At 51.3% G+C, this 24661-nt stretch overlaps 12 protein-coding genes across 12 annotated transcripts; 8 read left to right on the top strand and 4 right to left on the bottom strand.

Moving 5' to 3' along the window:
* Window positions 1–1499: 1499 nt before the first annotated feature.
* MYCFIDRAFT_188646 (uncharacterized protein) lies at window positions 1500–1775 on the top strand (the record flags this gene model as incomplete). Its single annotated transcript, XM_007929061.1, has 1 exon — window positions 1500–1775. The coding sequence occupies one exon, from the start codon at window positions 1500–1502 to the stop codon at window positions 1773–1775; it is 276 nt and encodes a 91-aa protein (XP_007927252.1).
* Window positions 1776–4363: 2588 nt separating this feature from the next.
* Window positions 4364–5233, bottom strand: MYCFIDRAFT_32495 (uncharacterized protein; the record flags this gene model as incomplete). The annotated part of the gene is made up of 1 exon (XM_007928761.1): window positions 4364–5233. The coding sequence occupies one exon, from the start codon at window positions 5231–5233 to the stop codon at window positions 4364–4366; it is 870 nt and encodes a 289-aa protein (XP_007926952.1).
* A 278-nt stretch (window positions 5234–5511) lies between these two features.
* On the top strand, window positions 5512–8017 carry MYCFIDRAFT_154328 (uncharacterized protein; the record flags this gene model as incomplete). The annotated part of the gene is made up of 2 exons (XM_007929060.1): window positions 5512–7311; window positions 7377–8017. One exon carries the CDS (start codon window positions 5512–5514, stop codon window positions 7282–7284), a length of 1773 nt encoding a protein of 590 aa, XP_007927251.1. The 3' UTR covers window positions 7285–7311; window positions 7377–8017.
* MYCFIDRAFT_78893 (uncharacterized protein) lies at window positions 7584–8737 on the top strand (the record flags this gene model as incomplete). The annotated part of the gene is made up of 2 exons (XM_007928995.1): window positions 7584–8485; window positions 8563–8737. 2 exons carry the CDS (start codon window positions 7584–7586, stop codon window positions 8735–8737), a joined length of 1077 nt encoding a protein of 358 aa, XP_007927186.1.
* Window positions 8738–9180: 443 nt separating this feature from the next.
* Window positions 9181–9642, bottom strand: MYCFIDRAFT_32459 (uncharacterized protein; the record flags this gene model as incomplete). Its single annotated transcript, XM_007928760.1, has 1 exon — window positions 9181–9642. The coding sequence occupies one exon, from the start codon at window positions 9640–9642 to the stop codon at window positions 9181–9183; it is 462 nt and encodes a 153-aa protein (XP_007926951.1).
* Window positions 9643–9681: 39 nt separating this feature from the next.
* Window positions 9682–12409, bottom strand: MYCFIDRAFT_175232 (uncharacterized protein; the record flags this gene model as incomplete). Its single annotated transcript, XM_007929059.1, has 20 exons — window positions 9682–9863; window positions 9898–9982; window positions 10014–10050; window positions 10082–10221; window positions 10255–10305; window positions 10340–10393; window positions 10444–10526; window positions 10567–10617; window positions 10700–10835; window positions 10884–11183; window positions 11210–11328; window positions 11369–11402; window positions 11440–11549; window positions 11593–11696; window positions 11733–11870; window positions 11903–11932; window positions 11967–11983; window positions 12012–12129; window positions 12165–12291; window positions 12322–12409. The coding sequence occupies 20 exons, from the start codon at window positions 12407–12409 to the stop codon at window positions 9682–9684; spliced, it is 2004 nt and encodes a 667-aa protein (XP_007927250.1).
* A 59-nt stretch (window positions 12410–12468) lies between these two features.
* MYCFIDRAFT_32864 (uncharacterized protein) lies at window positions 12469–15414 on the top strand (the record flags this gene model as incomplete). The annotated part of the gene is made up of 2 exons (XM_007928779.1): window positions 12469–15278; window positions 15330–15414. 2 exons carry the CDS (start codon window positions 12469–12471, stop codon window positions 15412–15414), a joined length of 2895 nt encoding a protein of 964 aa, XP_007926970.1.
* A 1183-nt stretch (window positions 15415–16597) lies between these two features.
* MYCFIDRAFT_78895 (uncharacterized protein) lies at window positions 16598–17521 on the top strand (the record flags this gene model as incomplete). The annotated part of the gene is made up of 2 exons (XM_007928996.1): window positions 16598–16890; window positions 16960–17521. 2 exons carry the CDS (start codon window positions 16598–16600, stop codon window positions 17519–17521), a joined length of 855 nt encoding a protein of 284 aa, XP_007927187.1.
* Window positions 17522–18052: 531 nt separating this feature from the next.
* MYCFIDRAFT_211423 (uncharacterized protein) lies at window positions 18053–19428 on the top strand. The gene is made up of 2 exons (XM_007929058.1): window positions 18053–19132; window positions 19187–19428. The coding sequence occupies exons 1-2, from the start codon at window positions 18079–18081 to the stop codon at window positions 19339–19341; spliced, it is 1209 nt and encodes a 402-aa protein (XP_007927249.1). The 5' UTR covers window positions 18053–18078; the 3' UTR covers window positions 19342–19428.
* Window positions 19429–20154: 726 nt separating this feature from the next.
* On the top strand, window positions 20155–21675 carry MYCFIDRAFT_32616 (uncharacterized protein; the record flags this gene model as incomplete). Its single annotated transcript, XM_007928771.1, has 1 exon — window positions 20155–21675. One exon carries the CDS (start codon window positions 20155–20157, stop codon window positions 21673–21675), a length of 1521 nt encoding a protein of 506 aa, XP_007926962.1.
* Window positions 21676–22045: 370 nt separating this feature from the next.
* MYCFIDRAFT_19570 (uncharacterized protein) lies at window positions 22046–22345 on the bottom strand (the record flags this gene model as incomplete). Its single annotated transcript, XM_007928727.1, has 1 exon — window positions 22046–22345. A coding segment is annotated over one exon (300 nt), but the record flags the coding sequence as incomplete, so codon positions are not given.
* Window positions 22346–22775: 430 nt separating this feature from the next.
* Window positions 22776–24661, top strand: MYCFIDRAFT_139320 (uncharacterized protein; the record flags this gene model as incomplete). The annotated part of the gene is made up of 2 exons (XM_007929057.1): window positions 22776–22868; window positions 23003–24661. Coding segments are annotated over 2 exons (1752 nt in total), but the record flags the coding sequence as incomplete, so codon positions are not given.

Here is a 24661-nt window from a genome sequence, read left to right as displayed (position 1 = left end):
AATAATGCATGGCATGTGCCCAGAGTTTGCCCGCGCTCTGCAGGAGTGCTCCACTGCTCCTCGATCAAGTAATCTCTCCCACACCCCCAATCGTGACACCTCCGGACGTAGCGCGTTGCCAACCATCCTTACTTAACCCTCCGAAGTCCCTGCACCAAACTGCCCGGCCCTGAGACTCTGCTGCACGCACAACGCTCAGCACACATCACTACGCCCAAAACTGGTGTTGCCATCGCCATTGCCACCATTATTACGTCTGCCACCGCGGACATTCCGGTTCGTGCTGGCGCTGAGGCAATCATATCATACACCACCAACCACCCACCACCACCATCGCAACTCCCATCGACCCCACCGAGAGACACACGTCATGTCGTTTGCTGTTTGATCCATCTCCGCCTCCTTCCCAAACGCAAGCTGGAACATTATCACCACCGGACTACGAGAATCACAAGCACCTTGCCGACTGGCTGCCGTCTCAGGCCCTCAGGCTCCTGGGAACATCCCGGCCACAGCCCTGCATTCACTCCGCAGTCACCGTCCGTCCGTCCCTGCTATCGAGCCTTATCGTCATTCTCGCCAGACACCCTAGCGCGCTACTGGGCGTTATTGAATACCGGCTCGTTTCCGTCCTTCACGCGAGGCAACCCGAATTGTCAACCATTGCCTACGGCACTTACGACCCCATGGCTGATTCCACTACATCTCGTTGCATCGACCACTCCTTCATCAATTCTACAATCCCCCTGGAACAACTTTTCAATCAACCAACCATGCCCGAAACCAAACTGCCATCGTCCATGGTCGGCATAGAGGGCGAGCTGTACCACAAGCCAACTACCTATTGCAAGGCTTCTGCTTCCATTCTTGACATCCTCAACGAACCGGTATTCTGGCATGGCTATGCTTCAGAGGAGGAAGCTGTCTCACCTATCGACCATGACGCTCCTAGCCTGAGGTCCACGGCCAGCTTCAGCAGTGTCTACTCATTACCCGAATCATTGGCAGAGAGCTCTGCCCAGTCATCGCAACGATGCATTCAAGCCAAAGCAATAAAGATTCACCCTGTCGGCAGGCCTCGTGTTGTATCGATGTCGAAAAGTCCAACGAGAAGTGTTCCCCGGCCATTCTCGAGCTCATCTATGACTTCAGAGCGACACTCCCTACCAATCCCAGCACGAGGCAGCTCTATAGATTTGTCTCGGAGCGTACGAAGCAGTCGGGACTCTCAGAGCAGATCCAGTCGCCGTGACTCCATCTCATCTTCAAGTCCGAACTCACCGGCCTCCACCGCACCGAGCTCAATCGATGAGGAAACGCCATTATCACTCGACACAAACAAGAAGATCTATTCCCGGCACATCGACCTCATGGAGGCAGCAAGCGCACTGTCGCCAACCATCTCAAATTCTTCGCCTTCGACACCACCAACATCTGCACAGAGGCAATCAAAATTGATTTCAACCAGAGGTCCAAAATTCTCGGCCATCAAAAATCTCATGCGCAGAGAGTCCGTGGATATACGATTGGAAGACATGCAGGCAGCGGAGATCGTCAACGCTACACGCGAGGTGTCACAGCCACGTGTACGCGCACGCTCCGGAAGCACGAGCATAACTCGGCGGCCCAAGATGATCGCGCGAGCCGCGAACGAGCGTGCACCTCCAATCAAACTCCCTCCGTGTCCCGACGAATACGACAGCGGTCCTGAATTCCCGCTACGGCAACGACCACTATATATCCGACAACGCAGCATGAGTGTCCAGGTGAATTAGAAAAAATTCTACACTGGAACTTCGTGCTTGATGATGACGAGAGTGAAAGAGCGAGAGCGAGAGATTTGTTTTTTTTTTCGTTTGTTACCAATACCAACTGACACGATACCATGAGATGAGAGAGATTTTTACGATACAGGCGTGCGTGTTCAGAGCGGGTCTCTACTTTTTTTTTTCTTGTTTTCTCTTTGCATATTGAGATGGAGAAAGCGTCTGCCAGATTGCCATGTGCCATACTAGCAGGGCATGTTTTTTTTTCTTCTTGCTAGCGTCATTTTAGCAGCTGATAAGACTGTAATATTATTATATTATTACCTCTATCATGTCTTTTTATTTATGAAGGAATGAAGTGAAAGTGAAACTATGATACAGATTTTGTAATAAGTATAGCAATTGTCGGCAATCCTTCGGCTCTGACTACATACCTCATCGACTCCACCGGCACGACCACGAACACTACCTAGTCAGCCTCAGTTCATCCGCCCCGACTTTCAAAGATCGCCGATGAATTCGTGCAAGATAGGACTCTATATCTCTATGATTTCTATCCTACTACCAAGCTGGTGTGGAACACAACATACAGCCATTGTTGGCGCGAAAAAAAAATCTCTCTCTCCAACAAGTCAACAAGTCAAGTCACGTTCCGGCCACATCTTCACGCTTTAAGTTAATTGTTACCGTCGCGCGCGCCGCACCACGGCTGTTGACTTCTTGGCACTTCTGGTGCCAGAAAGAAAGCAAGCTGGGGTTCCTGGTTTTACCAGGTCCCACTTACCTAGTTTCCAGCTCTCATCATCATCATCATCATCATCACACAGGTACACGATGCAAACAGCATGTTTCATCACAGTTTGCGGAACGTGACTGTGTGGGTAGTCTGTCTCCTGATGAGAGATGAGATGTGTGATATCGGTACGACGGTGTTCATCAGAGTGGCCTGATTATTGATTGTTGATTGGTTCGCTAGGTATTCTAGGTAGCTGGGTTGGTTGATGTTTTGGACAGTGTTCTATCTCAAACTTGGAAGTTTCATTATTCCATTAATCAAGTAATCAATTATGCTGACTACTAATAGATTGTTTGTTGGAGATGATAATAATGTTCCGCGCGCCGCCGCCGGGCAGTGAGACTGATGATGAGACTACGACCGGTATTCTAAACCTCGGAGGTTTTTTTTTTCTTCTCTCTCTCTCTCTTATTATGCAGCTCTTCTCTCCGAAAAATACATTGCAACTCAAATGCGAATGTTTTCGTTAACAAGGGCGGATCGCGGTCGCGGTCAATGCGCTATTGAATTTTGATGGCGACACAGCTTGGGGTAGCTCAGTAGTAGTGCAGCTGCAGGGATGTATGCGGCAGTAGTCTTTCGGCACTGTGGTGCCATGCTGGTATCTAGACCTGTTCTGGTAGTCACATGCAGTCACGTTGGTCTTCAATATCTGGCTTGCTCCATGTGAAGATCAGCGGATCGAGATTACTGTATGTAGGTACGCCAGCGCCAATGCGCCTTGGAAAGATCACATGTGCTTTCATGGACGACGATGCTTTTGATTCAACACTCGCCCCCACGATCGAGCCATGGACAGTATTTCCTGGAAAATTTCGATCATCATCAGGTCCATGTATTTAGATGTAGGGCGACGAGATTGCGTTGTGACGAGAGTGCATACGGCGCGTGCGCAGCACCACATTACGTCTTCTGGACGCAATGGAATCCTTGAGGCCTGGTCGATTGATCAGTTGATCAGGTCTGAGCGTGACCAGGAGAAAATTGACCATCTCAAGCCATCTATCGATCTTGAATCAAGTCCTGAACCCTTTCCCCAGAGTGCTTGTCTGGGTCTGGATACCGTTTGTTTCAGCCTCGTGTGGCAAGTTCTCAGACGATGCGACGCCAGTGTCTGAGACGGTCCATGGCTTGAGTACGACAGCGTCATGGCTTCGCAGCATGTTCTTTGACTTGCGAATCTGCAGATGATGTTTGATGAAGCTCTTTGGGGATGTTGGATGAATGATTCTACAACGTTCTCGCTATCTTCCTCGTAACCTCTTGAGGCAAGGTCAGCAGCTCGCAATGCGATGCATTGGACGTCTGATGCTGCCCAGGCAGCCTGGACACTGTTCCAATCTGGTTCGCTATAAGACCCGAGATTGACGATTGTGCGAATGCACATTACCAGGTGTAGTGGTAGCGTGCTCGTTGCAGAACATTCTGTACTGCACTTGCGCATCGAAGCCGCCTTGAATTTCGTCTTCTCGTCGCATATCCTCGAGCCGGCCAAACTTGAGCTCGGCAAATATGTCTTTCTAAACAAGTGATCGACATGCGAAGCGCAGCTCGAAGTTGTTCATATACCGCTTTGAGCTTTTGAGCTTTGCTGAGCCTCTTCGCCAATCTTTGAACACTGCAGTAGTATTGCTGATCCGCGTGATGCAGGAGCATGCACGGAAACTTTTGCAGAGCGTTCTGCGATGCGCCCTGAACATGCGTTGCACACCACTCAGAGTTCGAGCAATGTTCCGAACTACATCTTCCTCGGCACAATGATAACTTTCGCAGCTTGCAATGCAGCTGTCAGAGGGCATGATCATTTTTTGCCTTTCTTCTTGCCTGCACCGCCTTCCTCTTGCGGTCCAAAGCCTGCCTTGACGACGGCGTCTCTTCCGCATTGATTAATCAGACGAAAGCGGTCAGGACCAAGATGTACGCCGCCGTACCATCGAGTCACCACTACCATGACATTCCAGGAATCCATTAGCTCGAGCAGATGAAGAAGTCGACCTCCTGCTGCAGTTTCACCATCATCGTCGGAATCTTGATACTGCACGCCGCCCTGGCCTCGAATTCGCCATGCAGTGATGTTATGCGTAGCTTTGGCAACTTTCTTGTCAGTAGCAAGTAGGTGCGCAAGGTATGCTTTCGCTTCGTCGACTGAAATTACAGGTGCAGCACGAGCCACGAAGACCGACTTCTTCTCCGTGATGACTTCTGATAAGGTCCATGGGGGAGGGTCTCCTAACTCTTCTAAAGGCTGCTGACCGTCAGAATCAGCCCAGTCCTGGCCGTGAGAGTGGGCATCCTGACCGTTCGCTTGAGCAGTTTGTTGTTCCTGGTCCTTTGAGCTCTGGTCAAGGCCGAGCTGCTGAAGTTTCTGACCGGATTCCTCGATGAGATCGAAAATGCATGGGGCTCCCGCAGTGTAGACCTCTGCGAGCACTTCTCGGACCACCTCGACAACCTGGTTGCCTTCGCCTTTGGCCGTATCACTCCCGACAGACTGTGTGCCGAGAACAGACGGGGGCGCATCTGGATAGTCTGAAGGGAAACCCAGACGTAGAGATATGTGCGGTTGAGCTGGTAGGACCAGAATGTACAGCTGGCTCTCCAAGAGACTTAACGTGTTGTCGCCGTAGATGGAGTTGATGGACGTGACTTCATCCAGTAGTTCTTCTGACATAGCTTTGCCTACCCGCAAATCATGCCGTTGCCTAGAATCCCAGCATTAGATCTCATATCCAACCTGGAGCTCGGGCTCAGGGTAATCGAGAAAATTTCATAACGCGCGAATGTAGAGCACAGAACACAGATTGAGATTGAAGACTGGCAAAGTCTTGGCCGCGAGTCAGGTTCAAAATTTAGAGTTTATCCTGCGGCAGTATCCGACTCATGACTGGGGAGATTTCAAGTTCAGTTGCGATTCTACCACATCATTGCTATTCTCAACAAACCAACAAGATGTCGCTCGCAGCCTCGAGGACATCTATATCGAGCGCATTGCCCAAGCCAAAATATACCGGCGAAGATGAGGAGTTACCGACACATACGCAGCAGAAAGGACCGCGAGTTGTCGGCGCACGCGAACTAGAATCATCTCAATTGGTTGTGAAGAGATCTGGACCGCCGCCATACGGCCAGCGATCAGGATGGCGACCACGGAATGCAGAAGACTTTGGCGATGGTGGTGCATTTCCAGAAGTGCCCATGGCACAGTACCCGCTCGACATGGGCCGCAAGAACCAGCCTTCAACTTCGAATGCGCTCGCACTTCAAGTAGACAGCGAGGGGAAGGTCAAATATGACGCTATAGCACGCAGGGGTCATGGAGAAAACAGAATCGTGCACGCGAGCTTCAAGGATCTCATCCCGCTTCGACAACGAGCAGATGTGGGAGACATCAGCCTGGAGCGACCGAGCGAGGAGGAGGTGCAGGCGAGCAAAGAGCGAACGCAGAAGGCGCTGCAAGGGCTAGTGGATGGAACTCTAGCAGCGCAGAAGCCAAAGAATGTCAAAGGCACAACCAGGCCGGAGCCGACGTTCGTTCGATACACTCCTGCCAACCAAATGGGGGATACCAGCAAGAAGCAGGACCGGATCATGAAGATCGTGCAACGGCAACAGGACCCTATGGAACCACCGAAGCACAAGATCAAGAAGATTCCCCGCGGACCTCCCTCTCCGCCACCTCCTGTCATGCACTCGCCGCCTCGCAAATTGACCGCTGAAGATCAGGAAGCATGGAAGATCCCGCCGCCCGTGTCAAATTGGAAAAATCCCAAGGGATACACAGTGCCGCTCGACAAACGACTGGCGGCTGACGGAAGAGGCCTGCAAGACGTAACGATCAACGACAAGTTCGCACAGTTTGCAGAGGCTTTACACACAGCAGACAGACACGCGAGAGAGGAGGTGCAGCAGAGACATCGCATGCAGCAACGACTAGCGGAGAAGGAGAAGGAGGCACAGGAGGAGCATCTGCGGCAGCTAGCCATGAAGGCACGAGAGGACAAGGCAGCTGCAGCTACTCGGCGACGAGGCTCAGATCGCGGCCGATCGCGAAGCAGATCCGTGAACAGTCGCTCCTCGTACTCATCATACTCGTCTCGATCACGCAGTCGAAGCAGGAGCCGCAGCGGAGGACGAGACGGCGATCGAGATCGCCGTGAGCGTGAGAAACAACGTGCGGAGCGCAAACAGGAAGCAAAGCGGGAGATGGCACGAAAGAACATGGGCCATGAGCGGAAGATGCAAATGATGGCTAGAGAGCAGAACCGCGATATTGGTGAGAAGGTGGCGCTGGGTTTGGCCAAACCTACGCAAAGTAAAGAGGCCATGTATGACTCTCGGTTGTTCAACCAGAGCTCGGGGTTTGCTGCTGGATTCAACGAGGACCAGGCTTACGACAAACCTTTGTTTGCCGATCGCGACGCCCTGAACTCCATATATAGGCCCACCGTGGGCGATGAGGACGATGGAGAAGACGGCGGTGAGACACTAGAAAAGATTCAAGGCACCAAACGATTTGACACGCTGGGACGAGCGCCCAAGAGTGGATTCAAAGGGACGGAGACTGCAGAAGCGAGATCAGGGCCGGTGCAATTCGAGCGCGACCGTGGTGATGATCCTTTTGGTATTGAGGCAGGCATTGCTGCAGCATCAGGCGGGTCGAAGAGAGCTGCGGACGATGATGCAGGTGGCAAAGGAAAGAGAGCGAGAGTGGATGACGAGTAGCTTGACTTCTTCACTAGCATGGTCTTGGTAGGTAGCATCCTTCACGCTATCCAAGCATTGCTATTCACTTATTCTCCGTTTGTTCTCTGCAGGCTGCGTGAAGACTGCACGGACTTGGTTGAAATGCCTCGAAGCCCAGTCAACAATTACACAGACCGTTGATTCGAGCGACTTGACTCCGACCCAGTTCAACAGTCCCACAGCGCGACATCCATACAGCACTTCAACGACGCTTTGCGACCTTAGAGCTGTAGCATCCCGAACCCACCCAGAAACCGAAATACATCTGTTCAGCAAGCATGCCGCCAATGGCAATGGCAGCGCCTCAGCAACACCAACAGCTGCCGACAACATCAATGCGTTTCACATATCAGCCTAGTTCCAAGGTCTCGAAGTCTATCGGCACATCAAACGGACTGCGCCCTTCGCTCGAGATAGTAACGCCCACTACTATTTCAACTGCTACCGCGACGCCATCAATCGGCCTCCCTCGCTCAGACCCACTACCAGACTTGCCACCATATGTCGGTCCTCTAGTCGCGGCCTGGCTAGCATTCGGTGTAGTCGCAGCAATCCTTCTTTTCTTCGTCCAATTTCCTCCACGATGCTTCCGAGGCGATGGCAAGGCGAAGCCAGTTAATAGAAAATTGCGGCCAGCAGCCAGCAGAGATGAACATGAGCTGGACACGCTCAACGCCACGCTCGAGCCGCCGCAAGCGGTTTCGACTTCAGCAGACTCGCCGGCGCTTGACAATGGAGAGCTGCGACCTGGGATGAGGAAGCGGGCGATGCAGAAGAATTTGTCAGTTGATACGAGCGTGAAATATGTTGGACTTGGAATTGCAGTGCCGGGAATCAGCATTGCGGATCATGCGCCGTCGCCTGCTTTGAGAACGCGCAAATCATTCGACGGTTTCAGCTCGCAGAAGTCGTATCTCGACCAGAGTGATGGCGCTTCTAGCCATGGCTCGGCCAGCCCGCTTAACAAGAGTTGGCATGTTCTGAACACGCCAAAGCCGACCGCAAAATCCTCGCACCACGCTACGAAGTCGGTCGATTCGCAAGAAGCTGCTCGATCCCTTCGATTTCGACTTCCCGATGACGAGGAAGCCGGTCTCCGGAAGCCAACTGACAGACGAGGCAGAGGGTTTGGATATCGTACACCTTGGCCCACCCCGAATGGATCTCCATCAAGCTCTGGGTAAGTCTTTGACACGCAGCGTTGCACTCAGCATTGCAGTCCTACTCATATTCGTCAGAGCGACTAACTTTCGACAGCTCTTCCAGCCCAAAGCCCTCCACTTCGACGGTTCGACTCGCACTCGAGAAGGTTGGTGATAGCATCGAATGGGGAACTGATAAACTCGCCAAATTGCTCCACGACCAGGTCAAGGAGGATTATGAGGATGGATTACTGTTGCCGATTAAGGCCCCAAAACTGCATGCAAATTGAGATTTTCGCTTCCGGTCCGACAGACAGGCGTTGCAAAACCAGCACCACCACGCATTGAGGAATCTTTGGAGCGAAATTTGAACCGATGAACACCCAAGGCGAGATAATTGTTTGACCTCTTCTGCAATCGATACAAGTATACAGCTGGAGTACTGTCAGTGAACATGAGATTCTTGTCATGTCCAGTCAATGCGACACAAACAAACTGTCATTTTCCATTCCGACTTCCAACCTTATCCATATATCGCTTTGTGTTCTGCCGACAGGTTCGAACTGACTCTTCGAATTATCGAAAGCTCCTTCTCCTGCTCATAACTCGAAGAAGACAAATATCCCATTATCCATAGCAGTATCATATGTCGCCTCTGTCGTTCAAATCATCTCTTTCGTCTCCCAATATCTCATTTCTACCTTCAACCCCTCCTCCTCTCTGTCCCACACCATCACTCCTCAACTCCAAACAACCCCAACATCTCCCTCCGATTAAACATCCTCGCAGCCTCAACAGCATTCGGTTGCCCCGCCGCAAGATCCGCACCCCTCTCCGCCAGCAATTTCACAATCTCTTCATACCCTTTAAACACAGCCCCAGCGACAATACTCTGACCCCGATCATTCAAAATATCTAGATCTGCACCCTTTTCTACAAGTAATTTGCACGTCTCAAGGTGGCCGTGGTATGCTGCGAGCATGAGAAGTGTGTCGCCTTTGTGGTTTGTGAGGTTTACGGGGATGCCGGCGGAGATGTATTGGTCGAGTGCTGAAGTTTGACCTGTGCGTGCGAAGTCGAAGAGTTTTGTTGCGAGGTCGAGGGCTTCGGGTGGGAGCTGGGAGGCGGAGATGGCTTTGGAGGGCGGTTGTTGTGTCGTTGAGGTAGGAGCGTTGCTTTGTTGTGGCAGGCCCATCTTGGCCGATTCTTCTTTTCCTCTTTCTGAATGTAAGAATCAGTGTCTTGTCAAGAGCTCAATTCCCACTAGCTCGTCGCGAGTATAGGAATCTCGCTTCCGTCCTAGGAGAAAAATTGGGGCCGTTACAATGGGCGTCATGTGGTGATGCACAAGGAATGCAATGCCGAAGGTGAAGCAAGCGCCTCCCGTGCGTACATGGTCAAGTATACGCTCTTTGACTTTATCAGTCAGCCTTGATCACTACCTTCGAACTCCTAATCTGGCCCGTTTGGATTTCTCGTACAAGCTGTCCTTCAAGCAAGGATCCTAACCTCTCAAGAGACGTCGACGCTGGAAGCTTGGCATTTCTTCGCCTTCAATTCGGCCACTATCAGCTGACCAATGCATCTCCTTGGTCGATTATCTCTCCCACACTTCTAGATACGGCATTCAGCACTCAATAAATGATCGATTTGGGTCAAATGATGAAAGAGCATAACATTCTGCCCATCTGATCACCGCCGGAAGATGAGTCAGTTGAAAATTAGCCTGGATATACTTCTGGAAATCCACCACTTTCATCAGCGGCCGAATGGTCTAGTGGTATGATTCTTGCTTTGGGCTTTACACCAACCTGCAAGAGGCCCCGTGTTGTGAGTAGTCAAGGCATTGTAATAAGCGCTACCTAAGGCTAATGTTTATCGTAGCGATCCACGGTTCGGCCCAAGGTTATTCGTGTAGAATAAACTTGGAATTCTGCACTACATCTCTATGATGTTGTTTTTTTTGCAAGTTTTTTGATGCCAAAAAGGTCGAGACATTGTGTTTTTGAAGTTGTAGGGCTCGAAATTGGTTGTGTGGGATTGTGACCAAGCTTTTCGGCGAATCAGGCCTATAGATCTCTTTTCCGCACTCTTTCTTATTATAGCACTGCTCTTCCACTAGTTCTATATGCTGCTCTTACGTTCAGAAGTGGTATGCGAATGTATTCATCTCATGCAATGTTGGACCCACATCAGCTTCTCGATCAGGCTAGCGCGGGTCTTTCCCTCACAGTATCAGATCTTCCCAACACTTGCCGATACTTGCATGTACATCGTGAGGGCAGGATACTTGATCATAACATATTTGAAACTATCATAGAATGAAATTCTTTGGTCGATTGTGAGAACAAATGTTTTGCTTACGAAGAGGACATTACTTGTGCTATGCTTAAAGGTATCTCCTTGCACCGCTCTTTACTAATCAAGCCTGATCACGCTTTTCTTATGGCCTTGGTCGCGCGCAGACCTCAAAAAACTTGCATCGACTCCAGTATCCCACGAATTATATAAATGACCGCCATCAATGTAGCACTTATCGGCCGCTGATCCATCGACGCACTGGCTACTCCCGTTCGAGCATCGGACACAGCTATGGCCTGCGCAGCATGGACTGTTCATCCCGAAGTTGAAGCTTTCGTCTGGCTGGCATAGACATTGTGTACATCCGTCGTCTCCGCAATGGTTGCATACGTCGCAAAGTTCGCATGTCCCGCTGCTAGGCACACACATGTAATACTTGCAACAGCCATTGCCCTTGTTACAAGGATACCCCCCCCAGATGTAAAATCAGAGCCAGCGTCTAAGATGCGCGGTAGAACTGGGAAAGACCAGACAGGACTTTTGAAAGACCTCATCCCATCGATATCGGGCATGTGACCAGCTATTGTCGACGCGAAGTTCGCCTTAGACAAGAGGGCGACCGCAAGGAGTCGCATGGCGTAATAATGGCGCAGTCTGAGAAAGCAAGAAGGACATTGTCTTATAACGTGACGGTCTTTTCCCTACGGTGCGGTGGTGAGACTGTTTTGAACCAGAGACCAGCGATGTCGAGAGCCGAGTAAAGCGTTTCGGCAAGATCCAATTTCTTTCTGTAGGAGTGCGCTTGATCTTCTATCGCGTCAGCCTATAAGATATATGCCAGCACTTCGAAAAGCAAAATCTGCTTCATTAGAGATTAGTTTCACGGTGACTGGAGAGGGCTTTCTTCCGAAATGAACGCAACGAATATCTCTTCTTCTTTGACAGGCGCTGGTAGCAACAAACTCGGTCTCTCTCTACTCAAACCTTCGAATGTCGACAGCCATCGATTGCTGACCAAAATGATGGCTAGAAAATTTCAGGCATCGCCGGACTAGCCATTCCATGGGCTCATGTTCGTCTTTCCAGTACTGGCGATGCCACTCGCATACCGACACACGAGAGCTCAAGATAAAAGATGATCAGGACGGGCGCACATCGTTGGGCGATATTGGTCTAAGGCCGTACTATGCACCTTGAAAGGGGTTCTCCTTCAATCACCCAATCTTGAGGGAACGCTTGACAAGCAGTTGAGCTCTACAAGACCAGCTTTCGACGTGCAACTTGGTAGAAATTCGCAGCCTTGTCAGTTACGTAGCGGCAAGTCTCATCTGTTCTACCGGTCGTAGCGACCAGGTCTTGCTCGTGGTGAAATGTTCGCTCCCTGGGGTTATCGAGGCAGCGGCGCGACTAGATGACTTGGGATGACCTGGGTCGGATGCTGAATGTATTGACGACTGCATGATTTTGGCGCCGCCATTCTGCAGTAAGAAAGTTGTTTCCCATTTCATGTCGATATGTTCAATATGGTGGATAGGATGTAGCGCTGACTTCCCCGCTGTTCGTCACTCATGACGCCAAGCCAACAGTCCACTAGCGTCGATGACTTCCGAGCCAATGGATCTGGCTTCCTGGTAGCTATGCACCTCGCAGGCAGTAAACATCGACAAGCAGAATACACCACCACCTCTTCAGACAATGATACCCCGATAACAGCTCGAACATGACCGACTTCAGCGGCTTTGCCGCAGGCGGCAACGATGATTCCGCGCTCCCAATATTCGACGTGCAGAAAGTACAGATGCGCTTCGACATTTCGGCCGACTTCGTAGCTGCAGCAGTCGCGAACAATGTGCTCGTCCTGGCACTCAGCACCGGGCGTATTCTGCGATTCGATCTTGATAACGCGGAGGACATCGACGACATCGACCTCCCCAAGCGGCCAGCGGAAGTAGGCGTAATCAGAAGGCTGTTCTTAGATCCCAGCGCAAGTCATCTGATTATCAGTACGACGGGAGGGGAGAGCTTCTACCTGCACATGCAATCGCGCACACCAAAACAGCTTGGAAGACTACGAGGCGTAGTGGTGGAATGTGTGGCCTGGAATCCAGCAAGGCCGACTGCTAGCACTCGCGAGATTCTGCTTGGAAGCAGCGATGGGAATGTCTACGAAATGGCCATCGAGCCTACCACCGAGTTTTATCGTAGCACGGAAAAGTACTTGAGGAATGTTTGGAATGGCAATGATGGGGCAGTATCGGGAATATGTGCAGATATTGTGTCAAGCAAGCCGGAGACACGAAGAGTCGTGGTTGCAACACAGCACAAACTTTGGCATTTCGTTGGTAGAATGGGCGGCAGACATCATGGCAATGAGGTATATGCCAAAATATTCGAGGGTGAGGCACCGAATGTGCATGAGCTCGAGAGGGTGACTGCGACATCTGGTGCGACCTTGGTGACCAGTCCAGACGTTCTTGATGCACCGGCCGAAGATGTAGAACGTGCATTCGCATGGCTGAACTCGCAGAACATCTTCCATGGGACCTTGCTCACCTCAAGCGCCGATCTTGCCACGCTGGGGAAACAGGTGTTCAGAGAGTCCAAGACTTTTCCGCAGTCTAAGCTGCCGCCTGTTCAGGCAGCAAGTGGTCGAAACAGAGCGACGCAGCCTCCGATATCATCCTTGCTATTGACACAATTCCACATGGTTGCTCTTGTTGAAGGACGCCTTACCAGTATCAATCGCTTGGATGACACTATCGTCTATAACGAGCAGATACTGGAGTCCGGTCAGGCGAGCCTTGGGCTGTTCACAGACCACGTGAAGAACACATATTGGCTCTTCACCCCACAGGAGATCTTTGAGATTGTGGTGACCGACGAAGCGAGGAATGTGTGGAAAATCATGCTTAAGGCAGGGCGATATGAAGCAGCGCAAAGATACGCCAAGACTGCAGAGCAAAAGGACGCTGTTGCGGCAATGACTGGCGACCATCTGATATCTCAAGGTAAATTCATCGAAGCTGCAATCATTCTCGGCAAGAGCACGAAAGCCTTTGAGGATGTAGCATTGAGCTTCATTGACAAGGGAGAGCATGACGCACTACGCAAGTATCTCACAGTCAAGCTGTCAACACTCAAGAAGAGTGCTCAGATGCAGCGCATCATGCTAGCCTCATGGATGATTGAGCTGTACATGGCCAAGCTCAATCAGCTCGATGACACCATTTCCAGTCGAGCGGAGCTGTCGAAAAATGACACAGCCACCGAGACCCAGAAACAGCTACCTGCTGTAAGAAAAGAATTCCAGGACTTTGTCGCCAAATACAAATCAGATCTGGACCGGAGGGCTACGTACGAGATCATCAGTGCACATGGTAGAGAGGAAGAACTGCTCTACTTCGCCAACGCGATAGAAGATGCAGATTACGTCCTGTCATACTGGGTTAATCGTGAAAGATGGCAGGAAGCGATCACGGTACTCAAGAAGCAGACTGACCCCGAAATGTTTTATCGCTACAGCACTGTACTTATGTCGCAGTCGACAATAGCGACGGAGCTCATCGAGGTTCTCATGCGACAGACCGGCCTGGATACCAAGAAGATCATTCCGGCACTTCTGAACTACAACAAGACTTTGGGTGAAGTCGTCCCGATTCACAGCAACCAAGCCATCAGGTATTTGCAATTTTGCATCAACCACTTCCATTCCACTGAGCCTGCAGTGCACAACACTCTCATCTCCATGTACGCAGCACATCCGACGAAAGAGGAGACCCAGCTTCTCCAGTATCTACAAACACAATCGCAAAACCACGAGCAGTACTACGATGCCGACTTTGCTCTTCGGCTCTGCATTGCGCACAAGCGAGTCCAGTCCGCTGTGCACGTCTACGGTACCATGGGCCAGTATGCATCTGCTATCGACTTGGCGCTCAAGTATGATGAGGTTGAGCTTGCCGCCGATGTTGCAGATCGCCCGGGGAATGATGATGTCTTGAAAAAGAAATTGTGGCTCAAGGTTGCGAAGAAGGTCATCGGACGTGAGAAGAGCATTAAGGCCGCGATCGAGTTCCTCAAGCGATGCGAACCTCATCTCAGAATCGAAGATCTCATACCCTTCTTCCCGGACTTCGTCATTATTGACGATTTCAAGGAAGAGATATGTGCAGCTTTGGAGGATTACTCAAGACAGATCGATGAGCTGAAACGCGAGATGGACGAGAGTGCCAAAACGAGCCAACACATCAAAGACGACATCAAAGCTCTGGACCAGAGATACGCAATCGTGGAGCCCGGAGAGCGATGCTGGAAGTGTCGACTGCCTCTACTCATGCGACAGTTTTTCGTCTTTCCATGCCAGCACGCCTTCCATGCAGATTGTCTTGGGGAGATGGTCATGAACATGGCCGGAATGGGCAAAGGCAAGAGGATCCGTGAGCTGCAAAGAGAGGTAGGGCGCGGTGTTTCGATGGGTAAGAGGAGGGAAGGAATGGTGAAAGAATTGGATGGTCTCGTTGCTGGTGCATGGTGAGTATTCTTCGTGTTCTCGTATCCTCATCCTGCTGACACTGCGACCAGTGTGCTCTGCAGCGAGGTGGCTGTGAAGCAAATCGAGGAGCCATTTATCACCGCCGCGGACGACCCGAGGGAATGGGCAATATGATCCTATGCTCACACGCTTACTTAATTCCCGACATGATGCCTTACTCCTTCAGGACGTCCTCCGGTCGCGTGTGTCTCCCAAAAGCCTCGGACAGACCACATTGTCAGTGTACTTGCAACACGAAAGCGGTATCAAATATTGACTGTGAACGCGTCGTGCCTTGCAGTGTATGCGTAATGCCTCTGGATTTTCAGCCCTCAGCCTCGCTTCGGCGCTCGGACCAGTAATGCCCAGATTCGGCTTCCAAATTGCATCAGCATGAAGGATGCATATATACGACTGCGAGTTTCATGGATCGTACAGCTCTGCAACAGCTTATGGTTGAAGCCGCATACAGGGGTGTCCTATGCATTCACAGATCACTGCTGACAACAGCATATCTTCAACAGTTACCCACTGTCGTATGCCAGGAGATATTCTACAGGCATGTGCTTTCTCCCACCCTCTATTTGCCAAGAACTTGGCAGGACTTCTTCGCCTACAGGGTGTCCGCTCCGTAGCGCTTACTTTCCACCCACTCGTTGAAGGCAGATTTGATGTACTGTAATCTTCGCGCAAGTCCGTCCACAAACACGTTGAAACGATTAGGAGACCTTAGCACGGTCCTTGGCCCCCGACCGGCTCCACGAATGCCTAAGACACCCTCTTGGTTACTTCCCCGAGCCCTAGCTACCTATCAATTCCTAAGCGATACTGAATGAATACGAGTCTGTACGACACTCTCGCCTCTCTCGCCTTAGGCTCGTTTATTAAGGAAAAGAAAGATACTACATTTCTAAGGGGTACTGCCTTACGCGCTCGGGTATCGTACGTCGTAGCTGACGCTCGTAGCTCGCTACTCCGAGTACTCACTTTGCTCGCAAGCTCGCCTCGCTTATCTAAAGCTAAGTCAAATTCCTAGGAATATTGGGGCTCGGTTGCCAGCTAGGGCTCGGGGAAGTAATCAAGAAGACACCCTGTACATGGCTGACGCTCTCACGAGATCGTGACTTCCTCAGAGGAACAGCAGCGGGAACAAGAGCATATGCATCGGACTTAGTGCTAAGGCCGACTAAGATGGAACGTATTCCCGACCAAGTTGGGAGATATTAAAAAACGTACATACCTCCATATGAACAACCAGAGCAAACTCAACAACAAATTGGATCACAATAACACTCCTGAAGAGTCCATTGAAACAAAAATGTCCTCCCAGAGTTTCTTCATCACTGGTGTATCTGCTGGCTTCGGCGCGGAAATCGCCATTGCAGCGCTGAAAGCTGGACACAAGGTCGTTGGAACAGTCCGTAACCGAAAGCGTGCGGCAGAGAATGTTCAGAGAATCGAGAGTGCAGGCGGCAAGATTTTGGAACTCGATGTTACGCAAGCAGAAGCGTGTACCAAGGTCTGGCAAGAGGCAGAGCAGATCTATGGCCACATTGACATCCTCTGCAATAATGCGGGCATGTCTTATTTGGGTGCTCTTGAAGACTTTACGTGAGTGTCGATATATTCTATCTACATGCGCAAGTCTTCAGCCTGCACTGACATTTTATTTCGTTTCAGCGACGAGGAAGCGCGCTCTCAGATGGAGGTCAATCTCTATGGTCCCCTCCGTCTCATTCGAGCCGCCCTCCCCAGCTTCCGCGCCCGCAAGTCCGGCACGATCGTGAACATCACATCCATCGCCGGCATCGACGGTCTACCTTCCTGCTCCCTCTACGCCGCCTCAAAATTCGGTCTCGAAGGCCTGTCCGAGTGCCTTGCGCGCGAAGTCGCAGACTACAACATCCACGTCCTGATCGTCGAGCCCGGAGCTTTCCGCACAAACTTCTTAGGAGCCTTCGTCACCAACAGCATGGAGACTTTGGATGCATACCCGGCCGCGAAAAATGTGATCGATCGCTTCCGGGATGTTCATGGAAAGCAGCCGGGTGATCCTATCAAAGGCGCAGAAGCGATTGTGCAGGTTGCGGCTGGGACTGGTGAGGCGGGGGGTTTGAAGGGGAAAGTGCAGAGGTTGCCGCTTGGTCCGGATTGTTATAAGAGGTTTGAGGAGAAGGTGAAGAAGTTGGGGCATGATTGGGAGGCTGTGAGGGAGGTGGCTTTGAGTACGGATGGTGTGTAGAATTTGCGGTGGTGCCATTGTTCGGGTTGAGGTGTTAAGTTCAAAATGAATGTTGGCATGGACGTGGGGTCCACGCTTTTCAGCTGACTTGGTGGATCATCTCTTGCATCTCGCTCTCATATGCTGTGATCAGTCGCCCAAGCAACATCGCCAAGCATTTCCGAAACTGTGGTCGTGTGCAACATGACAACCAGAAGTTGCATGACCGGAGAACCACAACAACGATGTCGTGAGTGCGTTGAAGGCTTTGAGCGATTGGGTTTCAGAGCTGTGGAGAGGTGGGCTGTGCTTTTTTAAAGTGTGACGGCTGGTGGTTCCATGCAGATCCCACTGGATTTATTAGTATCAATGCACGACCTCTGCAACATCCCTATAAAGTTACTGCCAACAACTCATGCATTGCAACTGCACACCAATGTGCCCTGACGTACCTGTTACCTCCATTGGTTTCAACGATTTGTTAAGAGAAGGCATAAGTATTTGAACGCAGACCGCCAGATCAATTCATCCTTCCTGCACCAGCCAGCTCTCGAGGCTCCGCAGAGCATCATTACAAGATGGTGTTTCAGATGATATTTCGCCTTTGCTTGCTCATTATTGCCACTGTCAATGCAGCACCACTGCTTGCACCAGCAATTCAGGCAGACTACGATGCTATAGTCATCGGCGGTGGTCCAGCTGGCCTGGCAGCAACAAGCGGCTTGGCAAGAGTACGACGAAATGTCTTGATGATCGACTCAGGCGAATACCGAAACGACCCAACTCGACACGCTCATGACATTATCGGCTTCGATGGCGTGACTCCAGCATGGCTCCGCTTCGCTGCCAGACAGCAGATTGGAGATTATGGCACTGTCTCACTTGTTAATGGAACGGTGACTGCAGTCCAACCACAGAACAACAACACTTTCTTCAAAGTTCTGGTCGACTATCCTGGAGACAAGTCTGCATCCTTGACGGCTCGCAAGGTCGTTATCGGAACAGGGATGAAAGACATTCTGCCCTCCACTCCAGGGATTGCGGAATGCTGGGGCAAGGGCATATATTGGTGTCCTTGGTGTGATGGACACGAACACGCTGATCAAGCGCTCGGTATTCTCGCTCGTCTCGACAGTGCAGTCACCAGCGTCCGCGAGATTCTGACCTTGAACACCGACATTATCCTCTTCGTCAATGGAACGGACACGCCAGAGAACCGAAACATCACAGAGACCAAGTTTCCAGGTTGGGAGACCTATTTGAAGCTGCAGAACGTCAAGATCGAGAACCGAACGCTGGCATCGATCACGCGTCTGAAAGATGGAGCATCGCCTTTCGCGGACCCGAGCCTGCCAACTCACCCCGAGCATGATCTGTTCCAGGTTAAGTTCGCTGATGGTGGCACCACTTTGCGAAATGCATTCTTCGCAGACTTCCCATCTGAACAGAAGTCGAAAGTCGGACAGAATGCCGGCGTCCAGCTCTATGGCGAAAAGCTCGCAGCAGATAACGCCAAAGGACTGGCGACGAATGTGCCGGGCATCTTCGCGATTGGAGATGCAAACTCAGACAACGTGACCAATGTGCCGCATGCCTTCTTCACCGGCAAGCGCACAGCTGTCTTCCTTCATGGTGAGTCAGGCCAGCATGCATCTCAGCAGGACCATGTTGCTAACAATCCCACAGTGCAGATTGAGCGTGAGAACTCGGTGGCGCAGATAGCAGCAGCTGGGAAGAACAATCTTGTAGAGCGTGATGAGATGAGGTCACTCTGGGCGAGAATGAATGAGCCTAGCGATGTCACGTATGCTGGCGAGTTCGTTGGAGAAGAAATGTTGTAATGGATGTAATGGTAATGCACGAGATAGCAGCCATAGAAGGCATGAATGCCAAGAAACGTCAGCCGCCGCGGGAGGCTGGAGCTTCGAGTCGCCCCATGTCAATATGTTTCAGGCACGGCCAGCAACAACATATCACCAGATCAGTTAGAGATAAGCCAACTCACCCTTCTCCACACCCTCTGCAGGCGCGTATATATTGGTGTTATCTTGGTCTGTTTTGCTCCATTCTCGTCCATCATGGTCCGCAACGTAGCTTCGCGGCAGTGCCTCCGCGAAAGCATGGCCGACCTCAACATCTCGAGCTCGAAGGCATCTGCAACAGCTCCAGCAACACAAACGCTCGACTCGAAGCCAAAAGGCATACCTCAAAGATGTACGGAATGTGCAGCAGCAGATCGGACGGTATGGCTTCTTCGAGGCTACCCGTGCCCTGTCTGTGCAAGGCTGGAGCAGCAACAAGGCCAGAGAGCAATGGCCTCAAGTGGACTTGAGCAAAGCAAGAGGCGGTCACAGCCAAGTGGCATGTCTTGGGAGCCAGCTCCTCTGAGCGTTGAGCCAGAAGAGGCGAAGAATCTCGGAGCAGGTGCGACGAGCAACGCACAGCCGATGAGCACTGCTCAGCTGCGATCGATGCTCTCGAACTTCAACAGGCAACAGGCTGGCAGTATCTTGCCTGAACAGATACCATCGGAGCTGGGCTCAACAAATTCGCGACTCGTCATGTCCGACAAGAAGCTTTCGGAACAAATGAAAGACTGTCTTGGTTGCAACGTCCACCTTGCAGGAGATGACGAACGCATGTCAGATGCTCAAATGGCTGCTGTAACAGGCGAAATCAGCGACCTGCTCTTGGCCGAAAAAGAGAAGCAGACGCGGTTCCCACAGGCAACGCGCGAGAATGCCGCGAAGTACACCAAGCCGTTCTGCGATTTCATGACTAATAATCCTACTGTCTTCCACGCAGTCGATGCACTGAAGAACGACCTGAAAGAGCAAGGATTCACACAGCTCAGCGAGAGAAACTCGTGGGATATCCAGCCTTCGGGCAAGTACTTCGTCGATCGCAATGGCTCGTCGCTCATCGCATTCGTCGTCGGTGCAAACTACGAGCCAGGAAATGGTACTGCCATTCTTGCTGGTCATGTCGATGCTTTGACGGCAAAGCTGAAGCCAGTGTCGCAAGTCCCGAACAAGGCAGGATTCCTCCAGCTCGGTGTTGCTCCATATGCAGGCGGCCTCGGTAAGACTTGGTGGGACCGCGATCTGGGAATTGGTGGTCGTGTACACATCAAGGAGGGTAGTAAGATCGTCACTAAGCTTGTCAAGCTGGACTGGCCCATCGCCAAGATCCCAAGCCTGGCAGAGCACTTCGGCGCGCCTGCACAAGGACCATTCAACAAGGAAACCCAGATGGTGCCAGTCATAGGCCTTGACAGCAGCGATTCGCAAAGCAAGATGGTGGAGCCGCATGTCGAGCCGTTCAGCCAGCCCTCGCTTCTTGGCCGTGCTGACGGTTCGGTGGGTAGCTTCATCAGCACTCAGCCGCCGGCTCTTGTCAGCGCTATCGCCAAGGCTCTCGGCTTGAACACCAGCAGCTACGCGAACATCGTGAATTGGGAGCTTGAGTTGTTTGATGTCCAGCCGGCCACTCTTGCGGGTCTGAACAAGGAATTCATCTCTGCTGGACGAATCGATGACAAACTCTGCTCATGGGCTGCACTTCAAGCATTGATCGAAGCCCAAAGTGACACCAATAGCAGCTCCATCATCAAGGTTGTCGGTCTCTTCGATGATGAAGAAATTGGATCTCTGCTTCGACAAGGTGCAAAGGGCAACTTCCTCCCTATCACACTGGAGCGTGCTGTGGGATCTTTGGCTGGACACAAGCCAGACTCAGACCTGATGGGAAGGACCATGGCTAACTCATTCATGGTCTCATCAGACGTGACGCACGCTGTGAACCCCAACTTCCTAGGCGTCTACCTTGAGAACCATGCCCCTCACCTCAATGTCGGTGTTGCGATAGCAGCAGACTCCAATGGACACATGACGACCGACTCTATATCGACCACCATCCTGAAACGATGTGCCGATAAGGTCGGAGCACAGCTACAGGTCTTCCAGATCAGGAACGACTCCCGGTCTGGAGGCACAGTCGGGCCTATGCTTTCGTCGGCGCTTGGCGTGCGAGCTATTGACGCCGGTCTGGCACAACTGAGTATGCACTCCATCAGAGCCACTACTGGTGCACTTGACCCAGGCTTTGGCGTGATCATGTTTCTGGGTTTCTTGAATGGCTTCGAAGCTGTAGACAAAGAGTTGCAAGACTCGTAAGCATTTTGCATAGCGACAGACTTCGGTTTACGGTTCGCAACATAGCATAGAGATGAGAACCACAGCGATGATGATAATGACGAAAGACTCCTTTGATGCTCCATTGCTGTTTCTGATTCACTGCCGTTGCCTCTCGTCTCAGTCGATCTCATACTTCGGCGGCTGATCCTTCATAAACTCCACTTTCTGTATCTTCAACTTCTTCGCATCAAAATCCTTGAGCATTCGAACATTAATCGTATACCTGAAAAATCAACCGCTCATCAGCTTTCCCCTCTCCCAAAATCAAACTCACCAACAATTTAAAAAAAAACCAAATTCTGTGTATATATACATACCTCCTCTCAATCCCCAACCCCTCACACAAAACCTTTAAATCCGTCGCAATCACACTCCCACAATTTTTGCAAAACCAATGCGGATTTTGTTTCGCTCCAAATTTATACTTCGTTATCGCTTCCTCTCCCCGAGTGATTTCGACGTTTGAAGCTCTTGGGTGGACGCTTAAGTAGCCGTTTCTTTCGCAAAAGGAGCAATTGCATTCTCCTACGGGGTATACGTCTTGGTTGTTTGGCTCGGAAGAGGAGGAGGAGGAGGATGGGAAGAGTGGTGGTGAGATTTTCATGGTCAGGCGGATTGTGCCGCAGTGGCAGTGGAGAGGGTAGGTTTTCCAGGTGGAGGTTTCGGGGGGCCAAGGGGGGGATGAGGACATAGTGGGAGTTTGATATATGAGATGGAATGGGTGTGTACAGTAGGTACTTGACCTTGTTGGTTTGTTTCGGAGGGATTTTATATGATATGATAGGAATGATTCTTGGGTCCTCGGAGACATTGTTCAGCCGGTCGTGTCGTACAACTCTCCGCGATGGCTTGGTAGGGCTTGCCTTTTGGAACGACCCCGAGAACGATGGCGATATACTGTTAGGGCTGCTTTGATGGGATGAGATGTTGTGTTGATGAGTGGTATGGTAGAAGTAGGTATGCCTTCATGATGCCGTCATGCTCATGGCAACGAATCAGGATTCGCAGAATGGGCACTCGATCAGAAAGACGTGGTCTTCCCTCAAGCTCACTCACTTCGTCTCGACTATGCGGTAACGATGTCTTCAGATGGCGTCTATAATGTCGCCTGGTATACCACGGCAATCAGCTCAATCCTGCTGCGAGCTTCCGCTTTCATCTTCCTTCGCTGGGTAAACAAAAGCTTTTATTTGCGCCGGGGTCGCTATACCACTTCACCTGCTGACTTTTGCTTCTCCAGATACCTGGACATGTTAGTCTTGACTGTGACCGCGGTTCCCGATACGACCCATCTAACCATGAATAGCACTTTCCTCCCATCATCTACTCCCTCTTCGCGATCTACTTGCCGAGCTTCTGGTATACCCTGGTCAATACCGCTCCTTTCAAAGTCGTAGCAGACATCCTCCACGTTGAGACTCGAGACGCTGTCCCTGGAGATGTGCTTGATGTGGATACAAGATACGCCAATGGCAACGCAGGTCCTGGCAAAGAGCTGGTGGTTGAAGAGGAGATAGATCTGGTTGAAAGAGATCCGAGGATAATTAGGACATTGACAATAGGCCTGCCGAGCCCTACAAACAACCTATGGAGTATCGTGGCTATCCTCCTGAATGCTACCCTAGTCTTGATGTCATTTGACCTGGTCAACAGAGGAACATACTTGTATCCTTCTCATGACTTGTCCATGGCCAGAGTCGGGTACGTCTCGGATCGGACTGCCAATATCGTGTTCAGAGAACCAGAAGTGGCTCGCTTGCCTGTCTACGCTTCTTATCGCTTCGCCGACGCACCGTTGTCCAGAGGCGTTGCGCAAGACACGGCGTGGAAAGCAGCTGGTGAAGTCGAATGGGTCGATGAGCGAACAGACTTCACAGGCACGTTCGAGATCACAGGACTCAAGCCAGATACGAGATACCAATGGACGGTTAACAACCAGACTGGCTTTTTCACGACAGCGCCACGAACAGGACAGCTGTCTACCAGAGCCGAGAATCACAACACATTCACCTTTGTACACTCATCATGCATCAAACTCAATTTCCCGTACAATCCACTGAGACATCCTCTTTCAGCACCGGGGCTACGCCACTTGTCGGAAGCGCTGAAAGGTCTGAAAGCACATTTCATGCTCTTCCTTGGAGATTTCATCTATATCGATGTACCGGGCGGGCAGGGCAGATCACTGGAAGACTACCGACGGAATTACCGCCAGGTATATGCGTCTCCAGACTGGCCAGATGCAACCAAAGAACTGCCTTGGATTCACGTATACGACGACCACGAGATCCAAAATGACTGGTCCGGAAACACCACTTCAGTCTTCCCAGCCGCCAACGACCCTTACGAGCATTACCACATATCTGCCAACCCTCCGGCGGTACGTAAAGGCGAAACATACTTCACCTTCACACAAGGTCCAGCCACGTTCTTTATGCTCGATACTCGCCGCTACCGCTCTCCAAACGACAACACCAACGGCTCAGATCCCATCACAGGCCATCCTACCAAAACCATGCTTGGAGCCCAACAACTCTCAGACGTCCTGTCCTGGCTCCAGCGTCCCGAACCCCAAGGCGTAAAGTGGAAAATTTTGGTCAGCTCTGTCCCCTTCACTAAAAACTGGTGGTTCGGAGCACAAGACACGTGGCGAGGATATCTCGGCGAACGCCAGATCATCCTCGAAGCAATGTGGGACGTCGGGTCATCAAAAGCCGGAATCGGTGTCGTTGTTCTATCTGGAGACAGACACGAATTCGCCGCCACAGCCTTCCCACCACCACCCGACGGCAAAGAAGAAGAAATTCTCGGTCTCGGTCCCATCGGCGTAGGCGCCAAACCTCTCGCCGGGTTCGCGGACAATCCTACCCTTCACACAACACGCCGCAAACGCTGGCCCTCATCCGCCACAGTCCACGAATTCAGCGTTTCTCCACTTAGTATGTTCTACCTCCCCGTCAGAACA

The sequence above is a fragment of the Pseudocercospora fijiensis genome (genome assembly GCF_000340215.1).
Source record: "Pseudocercospora fijiensis CIRAD86 unplaced genomic scaffold MYCFIscaffold_5, whole genome shotgun sequence".
NCBI classification, from domain to species: Eukaryota; Fungi; Ascomycota; class Dothideomycetes; order Mycosphaerellales; family Mycosphaerellaceae; genus Pseudocercospora; species Pseudocercospora fijiensis.
This window is presented reverse-complemented; position numbering and strand designations above follow the sequence as displayed.